This window comes from Sinocyclocheilus anshuiensis, unplaced genomic scaffold (assembly GCF_001515605.1).
Source record: "Sinocyclocheilus anshuiensis isolate Anshui unplaced genomic scaffold, SAMN03320099.WGS_v1.1 scaffold480, whole genome shotgun sequence".
Classification (NCBI taxonomy): domain Eukaryota; kingdom Metazoa; phylum Chordata; class Actinopteri; order Cypriniformes; family Cyprinidae; genus Sinocyclocheilus; species Sinocyclocheilus anshuiensis.
In genome coordinates this window covers 58,851-69,536 of record NW_015555743.1, presented here as the reverse complement: position 1 = coordinate 69,536, position 10,686 = coordinate 58,851, and the positions used below count along the sequence as shown (strand labels likewise).

Below are 10,686 nucleotides of genomic sequence, written 5' to 3'. Positions count from 1 at the left end.
AATCTTTATTTTTATTATTTTTATTTGCCTAATGCATTTGTTCAATATTTTTTTCCAATTGTTTTTTTTTTTTTTTTTTGCATTTTTCGTCATTTTTGGCTCTTTTATTATAATTTCTTTTAAGTACTGAAACAGATTTGTTCTAATATTAACATTTGAAAAACCAAATTAACATTGGTCTGCCAAATCAAATATTTTTTTTTTTTAGAGTCAAATCAAAACTTTAGTTGAAAACAAACAAAAATTTTCAGTACTTTACAACAAGGTTTCATTTGTTAACATTATTTAACTGCATTAGACTATAATACTTCAAGAGCATAATTTTTTTTTGTTAATATTAGTTTCAACATTTGCTAATGCATTTTTAAAATCAAACGTTCTCCACTTACATTAGTTAATGCATTGTCATGTTAGTTTTCAATGAACAATTGTATTTATAACTAACATAAAAATTAATAATGCTGTAAATTGCTCACTGTTAGCTAATGTGTTAAATAATATACAAATGAGATCTCACTGTTAAGTGTTACCAGATGTTTAAAACCACATCACACCATCATGAACATCCTTATTTGTCACTTACTCTTAAACAAAACAAAGAAATAAAGGTAAAGAAAGTGAATCTCACGTGATTGACGCTTTTGCTGATCTGTGGCTTTGGTTTGTACTTCAGGTTTGGTCTCTGAGACCAGTAGAATGGGATGGATCCTCGAGTCTGTGGAAGAGGATAATTCATTCGTTAATAACATGTCTTATTAGAAATGTTGGGATTAATGCACTTCAAAATGACATGAAAACTACCAATCCACATTCAGAATGGACGAATGCAAACAAAACAACAACATTCCAGTAGATCAATCTAAAAATGGACATTTAATTTTTACAGAAAGTCTCCTATTATTTAAAGATGCACAATTAACTGAAATAAAACTGAAATCACAATATGGTTTAGTGCAAAAAAACTGTGATTTAATTAAATAAATTTATGCACAGCATGTTTCATTAATATGTGAGCAGCTCATTATCCACCGGTATTTACATTATTTCATCTCCTTTTGAAAATAAAAATTGTTTACAATAATAGTTCCTTATTCGTTTTTATATAGTAATTTTTAAGTTCTTAGTTGGTGTAGTAATAATATTATTATTATTAGTATTAGTAATAATAACAATTATTATTATTATTATTTATTTTTCAGCCATATTAATTAGGGATGCACCGAATGTTCGCCAATTGAAATTCTTCGGCCAAAAATGCAAAAAATCCGAATAAGCGAAAAGACCGAATAAATTGTACCGAACAATGACGGGACGCTATCAAATAGCAACCAGCGTAAAGTGAGAGGCGCGCACTCTTTATAATGCAACAAACATGTCGGCAGTGTGGAAGCATTTAAAACTGTCCGAGAAAGACGCAAAAATCATTGCAAGCACCGACAGCGAGAGACTGTTTAGTACTGCAGCACATGTCTTCGATGAGAAGAGGACGGGGTGATTGTTGCTGGTTTACTTTATGATGATTGAAATCGTGAAATGGCCTTAAACAATTAGTAAATAAACTGCAGAACATTATGTTTTCTAATACACGTGCGCATTGCATGTGTTCTGACAGCGCTGCACGAACCTGCGGCGGATCTGCTCGTTAACCAGGGTTCAATCCAGTGGAAAATCTGCGCTGAAACAGTGTTACTCGTCAGTTGCTCAGTCACATTGTTATGAATTTTTACAAGGCATGTGACAATGCGATACGTGCGATGTATTCGTAATGAGACTCATTTATAAATCTGCTGTCAACAAAAAGAAGCTCTGAGGTCTTCCTGCGCGTTTCCGCCAAAATAACAGTTGACAAAAAGCAAGAACTCATAAATTCATAAAATGTTAGTATTGTAATTTTACTGTTGTTCTGTAAAATAAAATAAAAAGTAAGACAGTAATAATGATAATAATTACAACAGCTCTGTTAATACATTTATACATACACACATAGTGTTCAAATTGGGATCTGTAATATATTCTAATGTTTTAAAAGAAGTCTCTTCTCAGCAAGGCTGCTTTTAATTTTACAGTAAAAATACATGCCTGATTCAAGAAGGGGGTCTGATCGCCAAAAAATATTATTTTAGTAACTTATTAATTTTAAGTTAAATTGTGCTTTGCTGGTATAATGTCTGCTAGAATGTTAAAAATTTTTTAGTGTTAAATATTTTTAAAGTGTTGTTTTGTAATTGATTTTTTCTTTGAAAAACAAGACAAAACAGTAAAAAGCACATTTTGGCTATTTAATTAATGTAATGGTGAAAAAAATGGTCAAAATACATGGGGAAAAAACTTGAAAAACCATGTTCGGTATTCGGCCAAGAATTTTCATTTCGGTGTATCCCTAATATTGATATATAATCACAAAATTTTGGCCAAATTGTGAAGCCCTACAAACAAGCACAGCAAACTTGGAATTTTCTTAAACTGCATTTTAATCAAAATTTTATTTCACAATCACAAAAATCACGATTAGTTTTTTTCCCCAAATCGTTCAGGGTGCCGACTATGTTTTTTCTGTTACTGGATAGAAATGGTAAAGCCACCCTATGCCATTTTTATATGATAGTTTAATTAAAAAACATTTTTTTAAACATTTGTTTTGATTATCAATCAGGCTGGTTTTGTTTTAGACACCTGGCAACCCTGATCTGAGCAGTTTTTATGATGTTAGACTTGAATCACATTTGTCAAGCTATATCTACATATATCTTTTCTATTTATACCATTTGTGACCCTGGACCACAAAACCAGTCTTAAGTGTCAATTTTTCAAAACTGAGATGTATACATCACAAGAAAGCTGAATAAATAAGCTTTGCATTGATGTATGGTTTGTTATGATAGAACAATATTTGGTCGAGATACAACTATATGAAAATCTGGAATCTGAGGGTGCAAAATAATCTAAATATTGAGAAAATCGCCTTTAAAGCTGTCCAAATTAAGTTCTGATATATTTACAGTAGGAAATTTACAAAATATCTTCATGGAACATGATCTTTACTTAATATCCTAATGATGTTTGGCATAAAAGAAAAATCTATAATTTTAACCCATACAATGTATTTTTGGCTATTGCTACAAATATACCCAAGCGACTTAAGACTGGTTTTGTGCTCCAGGGTCACATATATCTTTTCTGTATGTGGTGATATATATGTGGAATATTCTTCACATTAAACAAATAGGAACAAAATCATGATTTTCATGTTCTGGCGGTTTCCTTGTCTAACATATCACCCCTTTATTGACAAAAACTGGATGATTTACTGGTTGAAACCTCGGAGACTGGAAAGTTTCATATTGGCAGAAATGTGAAACATTTAATTCCTGAAGAAATTATTTTTTTAATGCAACATAAATACATCTCTGAGGCCTGTTTAATCAAAAAAACAAATCTACATTAAAACCACAAAACCCATGTTAAATCCACAAAAGTGTGACTTCTTCAAAACATTGTTCTAGTGAAGTTTGCTTGATTTATTTAACAAACTAACCTATAAAAGGGTCAATTCTCACAAAACCCATCAAGAACATGGTCAAACCCTAAAATCATTCAAATGAGGAACAAAATCATAATTTTCATGTTTTGGCGGTTTCCTTGTATATCACCCCGTTATTGGTTGATTTATTGGTTTAAACATCAGAAAGCAGACTGGAAAATTCTCGTATTGGTAAAACAAAGTAATCCCTCAACAAACGGCTCAGCATAAGAGCATAAAAACTGATATTACCATTTCAGAGGCTTACCTGAACAAATGAGACTTTTGCTCCATTATACTGAACAATCTGTTCCGTCTCAACAAAGTTGGCCGCATGACCTTCAGAGTCAATACCTGGAAGAGAAAGAGAGCGTTTAGCAGCGTATGGAGAAAGACAGGCACCGTCTCAAAGCGTACGAGCTTCACCTCTGATGTAGTAGCGGACGCCAGCGCGGAAACAGCTCCTCCTAGAAATGATGTTCCAGTCGAAGATTTTGCCGTTGATGCAGCACGACTTCATGGTGATGACTGAGAGCGGAGATTAAGGACTGTGACATGTGGAAGAGGAAGTCAATGCATGTATGAAAACTAGGGCTGTCATTGGATTAAAATTTTTAATCTAATTAATTTCATTATGTGTAGGGGGGTCGTCTTATAATCAGGGTCGTCTTATATTCGGGCCAATACGGTAATTAAACGCTAATTACATTTGGCTGTGAAAACACCCCCAAAAGATTATTTAAAGCTATTTTTGTGTTAAATGAGAAAGTATCAAGTATACGTTACAAATAGTAGCTTTAGAAATAAATATTTGATTTGATTCAATACAATTTGATTTTCATACTGTAAATGTGAACACAGAAACTCTATCTCACACGTCATTGTGGTCTGATCTCTGAAAATGCTGATCTGGTTAAAGGATACAGCCGTGAATAACAGGGTAGACGAATTTGTGCAGCTGTAAGAGAGAAAACAACGTCAGAACCAGAACACAGTCATGAACTCGTTCCTTCTTTAGATTTCTCTACATAAAATCAGGCCTAGAAACTTGTGCAGATTTCTACACGTTTTTCCAAAAATGGGTTAGCCTTGAAACAGCAGCTGCAGCTAAAACAATCTTGCGTTTACCTCAGGCTGTGCCATGAATTCTCTGAGCAGATGACCGTTCCACACGAATCTCTGATCCGCCTGCATAAAACCATCATATCAAGTTATAATAATTCCATAGCTTGTGAGAATACCCAATTCTAAAGGGGTCAAAAATAAAAACATTAAATTTCATGATTTTTTTTCCTTCTACAGTCTGTCTTTTAATGTTTGAACGAGTCAATGTGATAGAGATTATTGATTTTATTGGATTTTTCATTCATGTTCATTTATTTATTTATTCAGTGACTCAGGTTCTATGGATGTACTGTAAATTTCATACTTTTTAAGGACAAATTAAAGAAATAATGTTTTTTAGCTGTCAATGTCTTGTATTAGCAACATTGAAAAATTACTCTTTCAAATAATCTCCTTTAATTTTTAATTCATTTTACAAAAAAAAATAAAAATAAAAAGCTTATGGCTTGAATACATCTGCTCGCAACCACTATATTCAGTGACTCAGGTTCTATGGATGTACTGTAAATTTCATACTTTTTAAGGACAAATTAAAGAAATAATGTTTTTTAGCTGTCAATGTCTTGTATTAGCAACATTGAAAAATGACTCTTTCAAATAATCTCCTTTAATTTTTAATTCATTTTACAAAAAAATAAATAAATAAAAAGCTTATGGCTTGAATACATCTGCTCGCAACCACTAAAATATGAAAATATTTGGCAAAAAGTCACTTTTTTTTAAATCAGTGTTTTTGTCTTGTTTCAAACATGTTAAGATTCTTAAATCAAGATGCATTTACTTGAGAAGCAAATGACAAATTCTAATTTATAATATCATTTTTAATGAGAAATTGATCACAATGAAGTGAGCTCATGATTAAAACAAGAACAAATATCTGTCAATGGGTTCAGAAAAATTCCCTTGATTCAACAGGCAAACAAGCTTATATACCCCACTGACAGATACTTGTTCTTGTTTTAAGCGTAAACTCTGGAGCACAAAAGCAGTCTTAAGTCGCTGGGGTATATTTGTAGAAATAGCCAACAATACATTGTATGGGTCAAAATTATACATTTTTCTTTTACGCCAAAAATCATTAGGATATTAAGTAAAGATCATGTTCCATGAAGATATTTTGTAAATTTCCTACTGTAAATATATTAAAACTTCATTTTTGATTAGTAATATGCATTGCTAAGAACTTCATTTGGACAACTTTAAAGGCGATTTTCTCAATATGTTGATTTTTCTGCTCCCTCAGATTCCAGATTTTCAAGTAGTTGTATCTCAGCCAAATATTGTCCTATCCTAACAAACCATACATCAATGGAAAGCTTATTTATTCCGCTTTCAGACTTATAAATCTCATATTTTTAAGACCTGCAGAAACCTGTTTTTTTCTTTTTTGTTTTGTTTATTTTAAAAGATTTCAATAAAAAGAGTTTAAACAAACTTAATCACATGAGCTCTTTAAGCAGTGAGCAGTGTCGGGAAAAGTTGGGACAGGAGAGCTTTCAATCAATAAATGGGAGAATAAAGTAACTGGTGTTACTTTTTTGAAAAACTCAAGATATTTTCTTCTAAATTGAAAAGTAATGTGTTACTTTACTAGTTACTTCTGATTACATAACTCGCGTTACTTGTAATGCGTTACCTCCAGCACTGGCAGTGAGCATTATAGGATTATGATATGTTTTATGACAGATATCTCTCTCACGCGCTCCAGCAGAGTCATCTCCTGAAACTCGGGGCTGGTGTTAGCCAGCCGCTGTAATGTGTGCGTCAGGTCATAGTCTGTGGCGAAGAAGAAACCGTCTGTATTCAAGACGCTGTTGATCATAGACAAGAAGGCCTTGTTGTCCTGCATCTGGAAGATCCATACAGACATCATTAGTTTCTATACGACAAAGTTAGGCTGCATTCAGATACATTTGGAGAAAGCAGACCAACTTACTTGTAGAATAACATTTTTAATGTTACTTTCAATTACTTTGACTAAAAGCAATTGTTTTTAATGCAACATAAACAGTGTTGGGTGAAATGCATTGCTAAGCAATAACTGTAACAATTACTTTTCACCTGAAAACGCAAAATAAGGGATTAATCTTAATTTTTCTGTATTTTAACTATAGAGTCATTCCGTGTCAAATCAACCAAATTTCAAAAATATTCCTGGTTCAAATTTTTGATTTTGCTAATATTTTTTCTGAAGAAAGATAAACATGTATAGTGATGAACGCCAAAATATTAAAAGCCATGTATGAATATTTACTGAGTAATCCAAATGGCAATTTTCACCTGCGATTTAGAGCCAAATTACAGGAGGGAAAAAATGACTTCAGAAAGATGGCAGCATCACGATGTTATTTTTACACAGAGATTAGCAGGTCTATTAGTAAAATATGTTGACTTTAGCTATCTTTGTTGCATTATGTGCCAATGGTGACCATTCAAAAATGGGTAAACAGCACTTTTCAAGTTTTTTCTCCAAAGTTTGCATGCCTGTAACTCAAGAAATATTGAAGATATCTTAATGCCCTTTTAGATATTGGGTCTGAACAAACTTACCTTTTGGCATCTTCAGTTAATATTTATGCATGGCTTTTAATATTTAGTTTAATCCTTATACATATCTGTCTTTTTTCAGAAAAAATATTAAAGATGACACGTCTAGTCTGATGCAGTTGCATTAAACACTGCATTCAGAACAATAAAACAGTGGATTTAACATCAAAATTGTTTTTAATATGACCTTCTCCCTTTAAATACTTACCAGATCATGAATAACTTATGCAATTTTATATGATTTATTTGAAAGAATTAAAAGCAGAATTAATTTAAGAATTTATTTGAAAGAATTAAAAGCAGTTTCATGTCTATCCTTATACTGTTCAACTGGTAAAGGTTGATATGAAATTTAGAAAGTAATTAGTAATAATGCAATACTTTTTACAAAGAGTAATAATTACAGTCATGTAATTACACTGATGAAGGTGTAGTTAGTGGCAAGTAATTAATTACTTTTTTACTTTTTTTTTTTTTTTAAGAGTAAGGTACTTGAAAAACAATGTTAAAATATTTCTCTATGGACGTTTGGTTGATTTATTTGACAAACTAAAACTTCAAAAGGGGCGAATCTCACAAAATCTGTCAAAAACATGGTCACGTCTCAGCCTAAAATCATTAAAATATTTCTAAAAACTATTTTGCTTAAAGAAAAGGGAGTATGTTTAAGGAACCTATATTCCATTTTATTTATATAATATTTTTTTAAATAATTATTTGGGTAAAATGTGACCTTTTGTGATTTTTTTGCCAATAAGAATACATACATTTCCAGCAAAACAAAAATATATCTGCTCAAAATATATTTTGAGGCATTCAGTGGTTCAACGTTGTGGTTTGGTTGTGTTTGGGTCAATTTGACCCGGTTTTTTCCCGAAAATACTAGTTAATCTTATTGCACTGGACTAAAACTTACTGACTTTGTTTAATGTCACACTTGTGGTGTTCCCGGTCAAAAATGACCGGCCTCCAAACAATTGCTTTTAAATCTCTCATTATGCTATATTATAACCAAATATTGGATTCAATCTTTTTATCAACGTGTTTCATTTATAAGCAATTGTTTGGAGGCCGGTCATTTTTGACCGGGAACACCACGAGTGTTAGAGGAATCCGAACACAAACAGAGGGTTAAAGGTGCCATAGAATGCATTGATACAATATTTTAAAATCTCATGTACTGTGATGTAACAGGCTACCGCTAGCAAGCAGCTAACCATGTCCCTTTAGTGGCTCTCGTTATTTTATTAGAACGTGCGTTATTTGTTTTCCGTGCCTTTCTGAATACAGACACCAACCCATCCCTGCACTTCTCATCCCCTGCACAGCCTGGAACATAACATTTATTTCCATGATCTGCCATGTTCGCTGTTGTCCTCGCTTATTTCTTCACAATACCTGCAGAACTTCTGATGATTCGGCTGGCGGCTGGCGTAGAACAAGGGCGGGTTTATGCAAATGTTGGGGGCGTAACTATTAGTGACTGTAACGTCACAGTCGGTGTTATGTTCTGATTCGCCTGTTTTTCAGTGGTCTTTTGCATGCACGAGATTTACATAAGAAGGAGGAAACAATGGTGTTTGAGGCTCACGGTATGTTATTTCCATGCACAGAACTGTTATTATTCAGCTATGCCAAGGTCAATACAGATTTCTATTCTATGGCACCTTTAAATAAAGAGATGCTCAAACGTCCCATAAACCCAGAGGGCAAACACGATGGAAACACATTCTGCTCGTGTAAAACTGAAGAACCCACCTGAGTATCAGTGAGATGCAGGACCGTCTTCTTGTAGGAAATTATGTCAAAGTCAGTGGCTTTCCAGACGGCGTGACCGAGCAGATCGCCCACCTTCTTCTTCTTTGTAATGACGATGAGATACATGCCTGAGAAAAAGCCAGAGGTGTTAAACGGTGAAACAGCTCCATTCAGACTTCCTGATTTCATCCTGAGAAATCAAACCTGCCACCAGCCGAATGGTTCCCATGATGCCACACATCGGACACGTCACTGCTGACGGAGGGATGTCCTTCCTCACTGAAAGAGAACAGAAGACACTATGCTTACTGGCTCATATTACTGGTTAGAATACATAATTATAGTTGTATTCTAATATTAACAACATTATTATTTTAAATATATTATACTATATATGTATTGTTTAAATGCTAGACCTTGATATTTATTCTTATTATATAATAGGAAAATATTATCTTTTTATTTTAGGTAACACTTTATAATAACTTTCATTAATAAATCATTAACAAACATTATGTAATGCTTAACGGATCGTTAGTTAACTCATTGCCATTGACGTGTTATCTCGTCTTTTAGAAGAAAACGCTTCCCCGCCAAAGACGAGTTCTTACGGCTTTTTGTGTTTTCACTGTTATACACTCGGAGGCGCTTGTACACATCTTCTGAACGAGTACAAAACCTCCCGAACAAGATACATGCCTGAGAAAAAGCCAGAGGTGTTAAACGGTGAAACAGCTCCATTCAGACTTCCTGATTTCATCCTGAGAAATCAAACCTGCCACCAGCCGAATGGTTCCCATGATGCCACACATCGGACACGTCACTGCTGACGGAGGGATGTCCTTCCTCACTGAAAGAGAACAGAAGACACTATGCTTACTGGCTCATATTACTGGTTAGAATACATAATTATAGTTGTATTCTAATATTAACAACATTATTATTTTAAATATATTATACTATATATGTATTGTTTAAATGCTAGACCTTGATATTTATTCTTATTATATAATAGGAAAATATTATCTTTTTATTTTAGGTAACACTTTATAATAACTTTCATTAATAAATCATTAACAAACATTATGTAATGCTTAACGGATCGTTAGTTAACTCATTGCCATTGACGTGTTATCTCGTCTTTTAGAAGAAAACGCTTCCCCGCCAAAGACGAGTTTTTATGGCTTTTTGTGTTTTCACTGTTATACACTCGGAGGCGCTAGTACACATCTTCTGAACGAGTACAAAACCTCCCGAACAAAAACACACGTGAACAGGACGGAGAAACCAGCGATCTCTTATGTAAACAGATGCATATGAAAAATAATGCGATCATCAGCAATAGACAACATATAAATGAAAACTGTGCAATGTTACGGAGTAAAATGTTGATCCGGGAAGTGGTATATGTCTGTGCAAGCTTTGGAGGTGTTTTTTTACTGGAGTTATGCTTTGATAATCGTACTGAATATTACCCAGATGTCATTTTTGATAAAAAAATTATTTTCTCACCTTTTTGCTCAAAATTATGCATTTGTATGAAACCTACCTATATTCAAGTGTTGATAAAAAAAAGAATGCTTAAAGCTAGAATAAAACTGATTTTTTTTTTTTGTTTAAAAGTAGAGGCTCTCAACTTTATTTTGTTGTATTGCATATTTAAATATTCATAAAGCAAAATATTCTGGAGGCCATCAAATTTTAGTGAAAATCATCAAAATCGCTGGCGGTGGCTG

At 33.1% G+C, this 10,686-nt stretch overlaps 1 protein-coding gene across 1 annotated transcript in view; it reads right to left on the bottom strand.

The window, feature by feature from the left end:
- The window catches only part of sacm1lb (SAC1 like phosphatidylinositide phosphatase b), a 26,840-nt gene that overhangs the window by 10,151 nt on the left and 6,003 nt on the right, over positions 1-10,686 (bottom strand). The window contains exons 3-10 of the mRNA XM_016466879.1: positions 9,726-9,800; positions 8,951-9,078; positions 6,345-6,494; positions 4,649-4,708; positions 4,445-4,478; positions 3,947-4,048; positions 3,789-3,874; positions 629-715 (exon numbers count right to left, since the gene is read on the bottom strand). Of these exons, the coding sequence (XP_016322365.1) occupies positions 629-715; positions 3,789-3,874; positions 3,947-4,048; positions 4,445-4,478; positions 4,649-4,708; positions 6,345-6,494; positions 8,951-9,078; positions 9,726-9,800 (722 nt within the window). The remainder of the gene's footprint in view (positions 1-628; positions 716-3,788; positions 3,875-3,946; positions 4,049-4,444; positions 4,479-4,648; positions 4,709-6,344; positions 6,495-8,950; positions 9,079-9,725; positions 9,801-10,686) is intronic.